Raw genomic sequence first — 15,000 nt, 5'->3', positions numbered from 1 at the left:
AGCCGCTATGTTTTTGTTAAAACAATAAATCTGTGTTATTCTCCGGCACTTTGGTTTGTGGGCGGAGCCTCGTACGGGCTCGTACTGTTAACCACCGGGAGGGTCTGAGGCCAGGACAGATCACTAGATGACTCAAACATGCATGAGTCTAGAACCTCCTCGGTCTGAGTTTCAGAATCGCGGCGTCGACTCGTCTCCGTCGCTGTTTTCCCTCCGACTCCTGCCCGCCGGCCTCCGCTCCAGGTCCAGGTCCGGGTCCGAGTCCCTGCCCCTGTACCTCTACATTTGTACATGTTTATTTGTATATTTTCATTGGGATGTATATGTGTGTTATTTTTATATTTGATTACGTGTCATTTACAACAAAGACGCTGAACCCCTGAGTTTTGTTTGTACCATTTGTACGACGGAGTAAAAGGGTCAGATTAAAAACAAGAAATGCTGGCACTTCAAGAATAAAGTCGTAACATTTCAACATTAAAGTCGTTATTTTACGAGAATAAAGTTGTGTCAAAATAAAGTGTTAATATCAGGAGAATCTCAGCGGCTCGTGGAGAATTTGGAGCATTTTGTAAAGGAGAAGAATCTGTGTATCATTCGTTCATTCGACTGAATCAGGACTAAACCAGGTCCAGAACCAAACCAGAAAGACCAGGACTGAGACCGGGACCAGACCAGGACTGAAAACGGTTTAGTCCTGGTTTAGTCCTGGTTTAAGTCACAGAAATGGGAAATGGTGTTTCTGTGACTTTAAAATGTGATGCAGAACTGAACCAGGACTGAACCAGGTCTAAACCAGGACTGAACCAGGACTGAACCAGGACTGAACCGTTTTCAGTCCCGGTCTTAATCCTGGTCCTGGTTTAGTCCTGGTTTAGTCCTGGTTTAGTCCTGGTTCACTCTGGAGGCGCAAATAATGAAGAAAATTGTTGTTCATTTTCTTATTTTTGGTTTTATATTGAAAAACAAGTTTCTTCTTCTGACGCATTTTTCACTTTGACTTTGATTTTATTACGACTTTATTTTAACTTCGACTTTATTCTTGTAAAATTATGACTTTATTCTCATAATATTACGACTTTAATGTCGAAATGTTACGACTTTATTCTCGTAGCACCAGCGTGTTGTTGTTGTTGTTTTTTATCTGACCCTTAAACTCTGTTGTACCATTGTATATTTGAAATAAAAAATAAAAAAAAACAGCAAACATTCGCGCCATAAAAACTAGGACTAACCTAGAACTAAACCAGGACTAAATCAGGTTTATCGTGGCCTGAATTGTGCCGATCAAGAGAAGAAAGACGAAAACTTAAAGGAAACAACAAGCACAAACATCAGTCACACAACAAACTAAACTCATGTTCTGATCATGAAGAAAACAGAAGGAACTTGTTCACTCAGACTCGTTCTGTTATTTCAGTTCAAACTGGATTTGATGACGTGAAGATTTGTTCAGATAAACAGATTTGTGACGTTTTAATGATCCAGTTGAGTTTGTTGTGTGACTAATGCGACTCGATGTCACCAAAGCGTCGCCTCTATTCAGACGCCCCCGACGCTCGTGTCTTTGACTCTGTGGACGAACGGGACAAAAATACTTGACGCGCGTCCGTTGCCCTGGAAACAAGAGCCCGGGGTCCTGGACTTTTCCCGAAACAATGTTGGATTGGATCAGAGAGACTTTAGTGTTTTTATGACATAAAACATCAGCGGAGGAAATCGACTCGACGACTGGAGACACTGGATCAGTCCCGGTCTAGTCCTGGTCTAATCACAGTCTAGTCCCGGTCTAGTCCTGGTCTAATCACAGTCTAGTCCCGGTCTAGTCCTGGTCTAATCACAGTCTAGTCCCGGTCTAGTCCTGGTCTAATCACAGTCTAGTCCCGGTCTAGTCCTGGTCTAATCACAGTCTAGTCCCGGTCTAGTCCTGGTCTAATCACAGTCTAGTCCCGGTCTAGTCCTGGTCTAATCACAGTCTAGTCCCGGTCTAGTCCTGGTCTAATCACAGTCTAGTCCCGGTCTAGTCCTGGTCTAATCACAGTCTAGTCCCGGTCTAGTCGTGATTTAGTCTCGGTCTATTCAGGGTCTAGTCCTTGTTTAGTCCTAGTTCAGTCCTGGTTCAGTCCTGGTTTAGTCCCAAGACCCGGGACCCGACCCCAGAGAAGAAGAAGAACATGGAGGACGGTTTAGGCTCAATCCATTTATATAAACAACAAAACAAATATAAAACAATAAATAACTCTGACAGAGAGAGGAGCGCCTCCTGCAGGACAGAGAGAGGAGCGCCCTCCTGCAGGACAGAGAGAGGAGCGCCCCCTGCAGGACAGAGAGAGGAGCGCCCCCTGACAGGACAGAGAGAGGAGCGCCTCCTGCAGGACAGAGAGAGGAGCGCCCCCTGCAGGACAGAGAGAGGAGCGCCCCCTGCAGGACAGAGAGAGGAGCGCCCCCTGCAGGACAGAGAGAGGAGCGCCCCCTGCAGGACAGAGAGAGGAGCGCCCCCTGCAGGACAGAGAGAGGAGCGCCTCCTGCAGGACAGAGAGAGGAGCGCCCCCTACAGGACAGTCCAGGTGCAGAGAGAGGAGCGCCCCCTGCAGGACAGTTTGGCTGCAGGGATCTGAGGAGGCTTCTGTTTGGAGTTTTTCTTCTTTTCCTGTTTGTGCGACGAGTTCAAGTTCTCCAACACCTGAGAAAAGAGAAAGAGAAAGAGAAAGAGAAAAAAAGGAGAAAAAGAAGGAGAAGGAGAAGGCAGGAGATTAGGACGGGAAGGCGGGAGGACGGGGGGACGGGAAGGCATCTGACTCACCTGGTGCCTCAGGGCCTCCTGATGCTCCTGAATCACTCTGAGGTGACGACACGACTGTTCCTGAGTCTGACCTGAAGTCTGAGGAGACAAGAACCAGGACTGAACCAAGACTAAACCAGGACTGGACCAGGACTGGACCAGGACTGGACCAGGACTGAACCAAGACTAAACCAGGACTGGACCAGGACTGGACCAGGACTGGACCAGGACTGGACCTGGCCTGTACCTGTGCGTGGTGGGAGGGCATCCGGCTGAACATGAGGCTGTAGGGGCTGTACTTGGTGTTCTGGTCCACGTTGGTCCTGAGCTGGAACAGCGTTTGCTCCAGATGCCCTTCCCACTGCTCCTGCCGCTCCTGCACCAGCCGCACTAGCACCTGGCTCAGGGCCGAGGCGCCGCAGTCCAGCGGCGAATCCACAGACGAGACGCCGACGGGGACGTCCCAGCGCCTCCTCAGCTCCACACTCACCTGCACACAGCAGAACCAGGACTGGACCAGGACTAAACCAGGACTGAACCAGGTCTAAACCAGGTCTAAACCAGGACTAAACCAGGACTAAACCAGGACTAAACCAGGTCTAAACCAGGACTAAACCAGGACTGAACCAGGTCTAAACCAGGTCTAAACCAGGTCTAAACCAGGTCTAAACCAGGACTAAACCAGGACTAAACCAGGACTAAACCAGGACTGGACCAGGACTAAACCAGGACTAAACCAGGACTAAACCAGGACTGGACCAGACTAAACCAGGACTAAACCAGGACTAAACCAGGACTAAACCAGGACTAAACCAGGACTAAACCAGGACTGGACCAGGACTAAACCAGGACTAAACCAGGTCTAAACCAGGTCTAAACCAGGACTAAACCAGGTCTAAACCAGGACTAAACCAAGACTAAACCAGGTCTAAACCAGGACTAAACCAGGACTGAGAGGGTCTGACCTGGGAGCAGAAGTCGGGGCTCTGTGCGAGGGCGATGGTTTTAGGAATTCCAAACCTGAGGAGACACAAGAGCAGAGCTGATCAGCCACAAGAGCAGAGCTGAGGAGGACTCGTGTTTACAGTTTGGACTCATTTGACTAAACGACACTTCAGATTTTTATATTTAAGAAAAAAAAATTACAACATTCTTATTCCAAGTTTGTACATTTTTTAGGTTTGTAAAAGCTGACGTCACATGACAGAAACTCGTCTAACGTCGCAGAGATTCTGACGTGACAAAAACAAACAGAAGAAAATAGTTTTATTTTGTGTCAATCAGGTTTAAAGTGTCGCAAAAATGTGTTTCTTGTGTAAAATGTGTCAAACTTTTGGACCAAATCCTCCCAGTGACATCATCAGTGTGACGTCGTCAGTGTGACGTCGTCAGTGTGACGTCGTCAGTGTGACGTCATCAGTGTGAAACTCTGCTTCATTTTTAAGTAGTCACCTGTAGTCACCTGTCTCACCTGTAGTCACCTGTAGTCACCTGTAGTCACCTGTCTCACCTGTAGTTACCTGTAGTCACCTGTAGTCACCTGTCTCACCTGTAGTTACCTGTAGTCACCTGTAGTCACCTGTCTGTAGTTACCTGTAGTCACCTGTAGTCACCTGTCTCACCTGTAGTCACCTGTAGTTACCTGTAGTCACCTGTAGTCACCTGTCTCACCTGTAGTTACCTGTAGTCACCTGTAGTTACCTGTAGTTACCTGTAGTCACCTGTAGTTACCTGTAGTTACCTGTAGTCACCTGTAGTTACCTGTAGTCACCTGTAGTCACCTGTAGTTTACCTGTAGTCACCTGTAGTTTACCTGTAGTCACCTGTAGTTACCTGTAGTCACCTGTAGTCACCTGTAGTTACCTGTAGTTACCTGTAGTCACCTGTAGTTACCTGTAGTCACCTGTAGTTACCTGTAGTTACCTGTAGTCACCTGTAGTTACCTGTAGTTACCTGTCACCTGTAGTCACCTGTAGTTTACCTGTAGTCACCTGTAGTCACCTGTCTCACCTGTAGTCACCTGTAGTCACCTGTCTCACCTGTAGTTACCTGTAGTCACCTGTAGTCACCTGTAGTCACCTGTAGTTACCTGTAGTCACCTGTAGTCACCTGTAGTTACCTGTAGTTACCTGTAGTCACCTGTAGTTACCTGTAGTTACCTGTAGTCACCTGTAGTTACCTGTAGTTACCTGTAGTCACCTGTAGTTACCTGTAGTCACCTGTAGTCACCTGTCTCACCTGTAGTCACCTGTAGTTACCTGTAGTCACCTGTAGTCACCTGTAGTCACCTGTCTCACCTGTAGTCACCTGTAGTCACCTGTAGTTACCTGTAGTCACCTGTAGTCACCTGTAGTTACCTGTAGTCACCTGTAGTTACCTGTAGTTACCTGTAGTCACCTGTAGTTACCTGTAGTTACCTGTAGTCACCTGTAGTCACCTGTAGTTACCTGCAGTCACCTGTAGTTACCTGTAGTCACCTGTAGTCACCTGTAGTCACCTGTCTCACCTGTAGTCACCTGTAGTTACCTGTAGTCACCTGTAGTCACCTGTAGTCACCTAGTCACCTGTCACCTGTAGTCACCTGTAGTCACCTGTAGTTACCTGTAGTCACCTGTAGTCACCTGTAGTCACCTGTAGTCACCTGTAGTCACCTGTAGTCACCTGTAGTCACCTGTAGTCACCTGTCTCACCTGTAGTCACCTGTAGTCACCTGTAGTCACCTGTAGTCACCTGTAGTCACCTGTAGTCACCTGTAGTTCACCTGTAGTCACCTGTAGTCACCTGTAGTCACCTGTAGTTCACCTGTAGTCACCTGTAGTCACCTGTAGTCACCTGTAGTCACCTGTCTCACCTGTAGTTACCTGTAGTCACCTGTCTCACCTGTAGTCACCTGTAGTCACCTGTAGTCACCTGTAGTCACCTGTAGTCACCTGTAGTCACCTGTAGTCACCTGTAGTCACCTGTCTCACCTGTAGTCACCTGTAGTCACCTGTAGTCACCTGTCTCACCTGTAGTCACCTGTAGTCACCTGTAGTCACCTGTGTGTAGTCACCTGTAGTTACCTGTAGTCACCTGTAGTCACCTGTAGTCCACCTGTAGTCACCTGTAGTCACCTGTCTCACCTGTAGTCACCTGTAGTCACCTGTAGTTACCTGTAGTCACCTGTAGTCACCTGTAGTCACCTGTAGTCACCTGTAGTTACCTGTAGTCACCTGTAGTCACCTGTAGTCACCTGTAGTCACCTGTAGTCACCTGTAGTTACCTGTAGTCACCTGTAGTCACCTGTAGTTTACCTGTAGTCACCTGTAGTTACCTGTAGTCACCTGTAGTCACCTGTAGTTACCTGTAGTTACCTGTAGTCACCTGTAGTTACCTGTAGTCACCTGTAGTTACCTGTAGTTACCTGTAGTCACCTGTAGTCACCTGTAGTCACCTGTAGTCACCTGTAGTCACCTGTAGTTACCTGTAGTCACCTGTAGTCACCTGTAGTCACCTGTAGTCACCTGTAGTCACCTAGTCACCTGTAGTTCACCTGTAGTCACCTGTAGTCACCTGTAGTCACCTGTAGTTACCTGTAGTCACCTGTAGTCACCTGTAGTTACCTGTAGTCACCTGTAGTTACCTGTAGTTACCTGTAGTCACCTGTAGTCACCTGTAGTTACCTGCAGTCACCTGTAGTTACCTGTAGTCACCCTAGTCACCTGTAGTCACCTGTAGTCACCTGTAGTCACCTGTAGTCACCTGTAGTCACCTGTAGTCACCTGTAGTCACCTGTAGTCACCTGTAGTCACCTGTAGTACCTGTAGTCACCTGTAGTCACCTGTAGTTACCTGTAGTCACCTGTAGTCACCTGTAGTTACCTGTAGTCACCTGTAGTCACCTGTAGTCACCTGTAGTCACCTGTAGTCACCTGTTCACCTAGTCACCTGTAGTCACCTGTAGTCACCTGTAGTCACCTGTAGTCACCTGTAGTCACCTGTAGTCACCTGTAGTCACCTGTAGTCACCTGTAGTCACCTGTAGTCACCTGTAGTCACCTGTAGTCACCTGTGTCACCTGTCTCACCTAGTCACCTGTGTACCTGTCACCTGTCTCACCTGTAGTCACCTGTAGTCACCTGTAGTCACCTGTAGTCACCTGTAGTCACCTGTAGTCACCTGTAGTCACCTGTAGTCACCTGTCTCACCTGTAGTCACCTGTAGTCACCTGTAGTTACCTGTAGTCACCTGTCTCACCTGTAGTCACCTGTAGTCACCTGTAGTTACCTGTAGTCACCTGTAGTCACCTGTAGTCACCTGTAGTCACCTAGTCACCTGTAGTCACCTGTAGTTCACCTGTAGTCACCTGTTCACCTGTAGTCACCTGTAGTCACCTGTAGTCACCTGTAGTCACCTGTCTCACCTGTAGTCACCTGTAGTCACCTGTAGTCACCTGTAGTCACCTGTAGTCACCTGTAGTCACCTGTAGTTACCTGTAGTCACCTGTCTCACCTGTAGTCACCTGTAGTCACCTGTAGTCACCTGTCTAGTCACCTGTAGTCACCTGTAGTCACCTGTCTCACCTGTCTCACCTGTAGTCACCTGTAGTTACCTGTAGTCACCTGTAGTCACCTGTCTCACCTGTCTCACCTGTAGTCACCTGTAGTTACCTGTAGTCACCTGTAGTTACCTGTATCACCTGTAGTCACCTGTAGTTACCTGTAGTCACCTGTAGTCACCTGTAGTCACCTGTCTCACCTGTAGTCACCTGTAGTCACCTGTCTCACCTGTAGGCGGAGGAGGCGAGGCCCCGGGCAACACTCTCGGGGTCTGGACTCTGCAGAGGAAAAGCTTCAGGCCATTTACTGAAAAAATCCAAGACGACGAGAAGATGAGAATGACCGAGAGAAGAGACCGGGAACGGACCTGGAACAGACGAAGACGAGTGAGGAAGAGGAGGAGGAGAGACCTGGAACGGACCTGGAACAGACCTGGAACAGACCTGGAACAGATGAAGACGAGTGAGGAAGAGGAGGAGAGACCTGGAACGGACCTGGAACAGACCTGGAACAGATGAAGACGAGTGAGGAAGAGGAGGAGAGACCTGGAACGGACCTGGAACGGACCTGGAACAGACCTGGAACAGATGAAGACGAGTGAGGAAGAGGAGGAGAGACCTGGAACGGACCTGGAACGGACCTGGAACGGACCTGGAACAGACCTGGAACGGACGAAGACGAGTGAGGAAGAGGAGTGATGATGAGGAGGAAGAGGAGGAGGAGGAGTACCTAGCAGGAGGGCGGAGACACAGTCCCAGGGCGCGGTCACTCGGAGCACGGCTCTCACCGCTCGACTCTGACTCTTGTTCCTCTCGACTCCACGACACGTTTCACAAACTTTAATCTGAACAACAAAGTTTACGTCATCATCAATATTATTATTATTATTATTGTTTGTTGTTGTGGTGAGTCAGGTCATTGTGAGTCAGGTCATTGCAGTAAGTCAGGTCGTTGTGAGTCTGGTCGTTGCAGTGAGTCAGGTCGTTGTGAGTCTGGTCATTGCAGTGAGTCAGGTCATTGTGAGTCAGGTCGTGGCGGTGAGTCAGGTCGTGGCAGTAAGTCAGGTCGTGGCGGTGAGTCAGGTCGTGGCGGTGAGTCAGGTCATTGTGAGTCAGGTCGTGGCGGTGAGTCAGGTCATTGTGAGTCAGGTCGTGGCGGTGAGTCAGGTCATTGTGAGTTAAGTCATTGTGAGTCAGGTCGTGGCGGTGAGTCAGGTCTTTACCCAGTCCACCACGTCCCGGATGATTCCGAGCCAGTAGTATCGGCTCTGGATCCGGTGCACGGTTTTCTTTTGGCCCAGATGCCCTCCCACGTCGTTAAAGTGACACTCCAGAAAAATCTGCCGCTTCCTCTCGGGGTCGATCACCACCTCACGCTTCTCCTCACGCCGCACGCCCACGTAGAACAACTTCCCCTCTGAGAACCGAGAACAGAGAGAACAGAGAACAGAGAGCAGAGAACAGAGAACAGAGAACAGAGAACAGAGAACAGAGAACAGAGAACAGAGAGAACAGAGAACAGAGAACAGAGAACAGAGAACAGAGAACAGAGAGAGAACAGAGAACAGAGAACAGAGAACAGAGAGAACAGAGAACAGAGAACAGAGAACAGAGAACAGAGAGAACAGAGAACAGAGAGAACAGAGAGAGAGAACAGAGAACAGAGAACAGAGAACAGAGAACAGAGAGAACAGAGAACAGAGAACAGAGAGAACAGAGAGAACAGAGAGAACAGAGAGAACAGAGAACAGAGAGAACAGAGAGAACAGAGAACAGAGAACAGAGAGAGAACAGAGAGAACAGAGAACAGAGAGAACAGAGAGAGAACAGAGAACAGAGAGAGAACAGAGAACAGAGAACAGAGAACAGAGAACAGAGAACAGAGAACAGAGAGAACAGAGAACAGAGAACAGAGAACAGAGAACAGAGAACAGAGAACAGAGAGAACAGAGAACAGAGAACAGAGAACAGAGAACAGAGAACAGAGAACAGAGAGAACAGAGAACAGAGAACAGAGAGAACAGAGAACAGAGAACAGAGAGAGAACAGAGAACAGAGAGAACAGAGAACAGAGAGAACAGAGAACAGAGAGAGAGAACAGAGAGAACAGAGAACAGAGAACAGAGAACAGAGAACAGAGAGAACAGAGAGAACAGAGAACAGAGAGAACAGAGAACAGAGAACAGAGAGAACAGAGAGAACAGAGAGAACAGAGAGAACAGAGAACAGAGAGAACAGAGAGAACAGAGAGAACAGAGAACAGAGAACAGAACAGAGAACAGAGAGAACAGAGAGAACAGAGAGAACAGAGAACAGAGAGAACAGAGAACAGAGAGAGAACAGAGAACAGAGAACAGAGAGAACAGAGAACAGAGAGAACAGAGAACAGAGAACAGAGAACAGAGAACAGAGAACAGAGAACAGAGAACAGAGAGAACAGAGAGAACAGAGAACAGAGAACAGAGAGAACAGAGAGAACAGACAGAGAACAGAGAGAACAGAGAACAGAGAACAGAGAACAGAGAGAGAACAGAGAGAACAGAGAACAGAGAGAACAGAGAACAGAGAACAGAGAACAGAGAACAGAGAACAGAGAACAGAGAACAGAGAACAGAGAACAGAACAGAGAACAGAGAGAACAGAGAACAGAGAACAGAGAACAGAGAACAGAGAGAACAGAGAACAGAGAACAGAGAGAGAACAGAGAACAGAGAGAACAGAGAACAGAGAACAGAGAACAGAGAGAACAGAGAGAACAGAGAGAACAGAGAACAGAGAGAGAACAGAGAGAACAGAGAGAACAGAGAACAGAGAGAACAGAGAACAGAGAGAACAGAGAGAACAGAGAACAGAGAACAGAGAGAACAGAGAACAGAGAACAGAGAGAACAGAGAACAGAGAACAGAGAACAGAGAGAACAGAGAGAACAGAGAACAGAGAGAACAGAGAACAGAGAGAACGACAGAGTAACATCAACAAAAATATATAAATATATATAAATATATATATTAATAATAATAATAATAATAATAAAGAGTAATTAAGTCGTTATTACGCGTTACCTTCCACCATAAACTTGCGCGCGAATCTTTTGAGGTTTTTCTTGCGCAGCGGCGGAACCGCGTCCGAGAAACTGCCCCGAGACACGAACGTGAAGATGTCCCCGAGTTTGTTCGGTCCGCACTCCACCACCTGCTCCTGCGCCACGGGGGGCAGCGAGTCCGACACCTGCTCCTGCGCCACGGGGGGCAGCGAGTCCGACACCTGCTCCTGCGCCACGGGGGGCAGCGAGTCCGACACCTCCAGCGAGTCCGCGCTCAGCATCCCTCCTCCCGCTGCTCCTCCCGCTGCTCCTCCCGCTGCTCCTCCCGCTGCTCCTCCCGCTGCTCCTCCCGCTGCTCCTCCCGCTGCTCCTCCGCTGCTCCTCCGCTGCTCCTGCTCCTCTTCCTCCCCCCGGGCTCTTCTGTTTGAATCAAAACTCGAGAGACACCAGCTCTCCAAAGCTTTTACGCAGCTCTCCAAAGCTTTTACGCAGCTCTCCAAAGCTTTTACGCAGCGCTTTTACGCACAACGCGCGTCAAACGTCTCCAAAGTGTCCAGTGCGCACAGGGAGCCGGAGTCCGCGCGGTTAAAGTGACTCTGTGAGACAAAAACATGTCCAGATGTCCCAGAGCAGGAGACAGGACAGAGGACAGGGACAAGTCCTCCGCCTCTGCGCGCTTCTTCGTGGGCTGCTGTGGTTTGGCGCGTGCGTGGCGCCCCCCTGCGGGCGGAGAAGAAAACTGCGACTGAACAGGAGCGCAGTGTCAGAGTGCGGCCGCTAGAGGGAGGCACTGCTCTGTCTGAGAGAGTCTACGTGATTTGAGTCCAGAGCGTGGATCTGTTAAAATAAGAGAACACGTGACTCTCGTGACTCTCTAAACCACTTCAGTATTTTAACATTTAATCTTTGTGCTTTGGTCACTTTTATTATTATTATTATTATTATTATTATTAAAGTGGCCATGTACAGATCACGTGATGTGACAAACAGGACGCACATGTCAGTGTGTGTTTTTAGAAACATTGGATCAGTAAAATTCTAAAAGTTTCATTCAAACAGGAAAAAGAATTTACGTTTGTAAATATAAAATTTGCCAAATATAATAATTAAGTTAATTTCCATTTATTTATTTGAGTCTAAATTCTTTTCATGTAAACCAAAAATAACATGTTTATATTTGAATGAAAAGTCAGATTTACTTTCATCTTCATAAAATTTTAAACAATATTTCCAAAAAGTTTTGATAAAAGTTCATTTCCAAAAAAAGAAGCCTGGTTGTTCGGGGAGATTCTTGACACAAAAGTGCAGCTGGAGTCAAATGTTTCTGATATTTTAGTGTAAATGTTTGTGTTTCATTTTATATTTATCGTAAATGTTTGATTGACAGTTCATCCTTTTCCAGCCGCACGTGCTCAGTCCGTTCACCCTCCGTGCGTGCTGACGTCACAGGTGTGCGTGTGCCCCTCCTCCTCAGTGTGTGCAGCAGGTGTGTGTGTGTGTGTTTCGCTCTTCGGTCTGAGCTCCGCTGATTCCCCCGCGCCGTTTCTCTCTCCTCTCCCCGCCTCCGGAGCGCCTCTGCCGGGGGCATGAGCGGCTCCTCCCCGCGGCTCCCGTTGCTCCTGCGGCTCTTGCGGCTCTTGCGGCTCTCGCCCCGCTGAGACCCTCGAGCCGCGGCCGGGATGAGCTCCGCTGCGCCCGGACTCACGGCGCTGCTGTGGGCGGCCCTGGCCACGCTGAGCTGCGCACTGACAGGTGAGAGACTGACAGGTGAGAGACTGACAGGTGAGAGACTGACAGGTGAGAGACTGACAGGTATTTTCCTGTTTTCACATTTTGTCCTGGACTAAACCAGGAATAAACCAGGACTAAACCAGGACTAAACCAGGACTAAACCAGGACTAAACCAGGACTAAACCAGGACTAAACCAGAACTAAACCAGGACTAAACCAGGACTGAACCAGGACTGAACCAGGACTGAACCAGGACTAAACCAGGACTGTCATCATTTTGGACTCATCTGATCCTGCGGTGACGATACAGAGGAACATAAATAATTGTTTGTTTTGCTAAAATACAGAAAACCGTGTTTTTTTGAACGACTATAAAACAAAAAACAAAAGCAGCGACAGAATCCGTCAGATCGAGACTGAACCCAGAATCACAAACTTTTCACTCTGTTCACTTTTTTATTTCTACCAAACATCCAAACTCCAGAGAGTTGAACCCAGTCTGGAATTTAGAAAATCTGTTCATTCTGTTTTAGGTTCAAGTTCCAATTTTCACCTTTATATTTATATTTTATTTTTATTTATATTTTTATATTTATTTTTTTGTGTTTATTGTTTTTTCATATTTGACCAGATATAAAAAGAAAAAATACATTTAAACTAAACCAGAACTAAACCAGAACTAAACCAGAACTAAACCAGGATTAAACCAGGACTAAACCAGGACTAAACCAGAACTAAACCAGGACTAAACCAGAACTAAACCAGAACTAAACCAGAACTAAACCAGGACTAAACCAGGACTAAACCAGACTAAACCAGAACTAAACGAGAACTAAACCAGGACTAAACCAGGATTAAACCAGGACTGGACCAGGACTGGACCAGGACTGGACCAGGACTGGAGCAGTGTTCCGGTTGAGTGTTGTTAAAAGTGCAGGTTGAGGGTTTGATTCCTGGTCTTTGAGGTTCTGCTGCTCGTCAGAGTCACGTTCTCGTCTTGAAACGTCACAGTTAAATTTAGACTTTGGAGGGTTTTGTTTTCCGTCTCTTTATCTCCGTCACGAGTTAAAATGAACTCAAACTCTGAGGGGTTTGTTCTTTCCGTCTCCTCCCTCCGTTTTCTTCTTTACCTCTATTTTGTTTTTGTTCTTTCTTTCTTTCCTCTCTTTTCTCTTTTCCTTCTCTCCTCGTGTCTCAATGATTAAAAACAGAAACACTTCAGACTCAAATCTCATCAACTCTGATGTGATCAGACCTGGTTTAGTCCGGGTTTAGTCCTGGTTTAGTCCTGGTTTAGTCCTGGTTTGGTCCTGGTTTGGTCCTGGTTTAGTCCTGGTTTAGTCCTGGTTTGGTCCTGGTTTAGTCCTGGTTTAGTCCTGGTTTTAGTCTGGTTTAGTCTGGTTTGGTCCTGGTTTAGTCCTTTAGTCCTGGTTTAGTCCTGGTTTGGTCCTGGTTTAGTCCTGGTTTGGTCCTGGTTTAGTCCTGGTTTAGTCCTGGTTTTGGTCCTGGTTTAGTCCTGGTTTGGTCCTGGTTTGGTCCTGGTTTAGTCCTGGTTTGGTCCTGGTTTGGTCCTGGTTTTAGTCCTGGTTTAGTCCTGGTTTAGTCCTGGTTTGGTCCTGGTTTAGTCCTGGTTTGGTCCTGGTTTAGTCCTGGTTTAGTCCTGGTTTGGTCCTGGTTTAGTCCTGGTTGGTTTGGTCCTGGTTTGGTCCTGGTTTAGTCCTGGTTTGGTCCTGGTTTGGTCCTGTTTAGTCCTGGTTTGGTCCTGGTTTAGTCCTGGTTTAGTCCTGGTTTGGTCCTGGTTTGGTCCTGGTTTGGTCCTGGTTTAGTCCTGGTTTGGTCCTGGTTTAGTCCTGGTTTAGTCCTGGTTTGGTTCTCTGTTGCCGTGGGTGACTCATCCCGATGACGTCGTTGTTCCGTTGCCATGGCGTCGCTGGGGAAACCGCTGTCTTCTGTTTCCGTGGTGACCGTGTCCGCCGCGTCCGTGAAGCTCGTGTGACGCCGCGACACCGGGAGGTCACCGGTCCAACTCCCGAACCAGGACCAGGACCAAACCGGGACTAAACCAGGTCTGATCCGGTCCATGAAGCTCCTTTAAACGTTTCTAAAGTTTCAGAAATAAATTTAAATCAAAATCAAAGTTCAGCTCTTGGGGTCGAGTGACATAGGCGCGGGGGGGGTCAGAGGTCAGAGGTCAGGGGTCAGGCTGGTTGACCCCGTGTGTCCCTACAGGCTCCGCCCCCTGCCCCGGCGCCCTGGACTGCGCTCGTCTGGGGCGGCGCTTCTGTCGCCCCGGGACGTCCAGCTGTGGATCCTGTCTGCAGCCGCTCGTCCAGAACTCCAGAGGGCGCTGTGTCCCCAGGAGACGCCCGCACCACCTGAGCCCCCGCCCCCCGGGACACGCCACGCCCACAGGTGAGAGGTCAGGGGTCAGCACTGTTGGGCAAGTGACTTTAAAACTGTAATGTGTTATTTATGACTTATTCCTGTCATTTCAAAGTCATTCGTTACAATATTACTGCATTTAAAATGTAAAACATTACATGACTATTACATTACTTTAAGTTACTCAAAAAAATAACTGCCAAGATGCTGAACTTTTGTGCTGTATATGGACTAAACCAGAACTAAACCAGAACTGACCCAGGTCTAAACCAGGTCTAAACAGTGTAAAGTTCTGGGTCGGTCCTTTCGCCCGCGGTTACGTGAAGGTTTGTCCGGCCGCGTCTCCGCCGTTTCACCGCTGCTGATTTCACTGTGATTTTAGAACATTTGTATGAAGAAAAACCCACCACTTCAATCCAGGTTAAAAAAGCTTTGTAACGCGCGTCACTCACATTTGTACCGAGTCAAATATGACTATTTTTTCCCCCGTGATGCCGAACATTACTGCGTTACAGCAAAAATCAACA

The 15,000-nt window shown here is 48.0% G+C and overlaps 1 protein-coding gene across 1 annotated transcript in view; it reads left to right on the top strand.

Moving 5' to 3' along the window:
* Nucleotides 1–14,012: 14,012 nt before the first annotated feature.
* The window catches only part of LOC110168479 (neural proliferation differentiation and control protein 1-like), a 12,309-nt gene continuing 11,321 nt past the window's right edge, over nt 14,013–15,000 (top strand). Inside the window, exons 1-2 of the mRNA XM_055161998.1 lie at nt 14,013–14,081; nt 14,257–14,476. Of these exons, the coding sequence (XP_055017973.1) occupies nt 14,013–14,081; nt 14,257–14,476 (289 nt within the window). The remainder of the gene's footprint in view (nt 14,082–14,256; nt 14,477–15,000) is intronic.

Source organism: Boleophthalmus pectinirostris, unplaced genomic scaffold (assembly GCF_026225935.1).
Source record: "Boleophthalmus pectinirostris isolate CB_2022bp ecotype Guang Dong unplaced genomic scaffold, ASM2622593v1 HiC_scaffold_4, whole genome shotgun sequence".
NCBI classification, from domain to species: Eukaryota; Metazoa; Chordata; class Actinopteri; order Gobiiformes; family Gobiidae; genus Boleophthalmus; species Boleophthalmus pectinirostris.
Note: the sequence above shows the minus strand (reverse complement) of the source record. Positions and strands in the feature narration are given on the sequence as shown.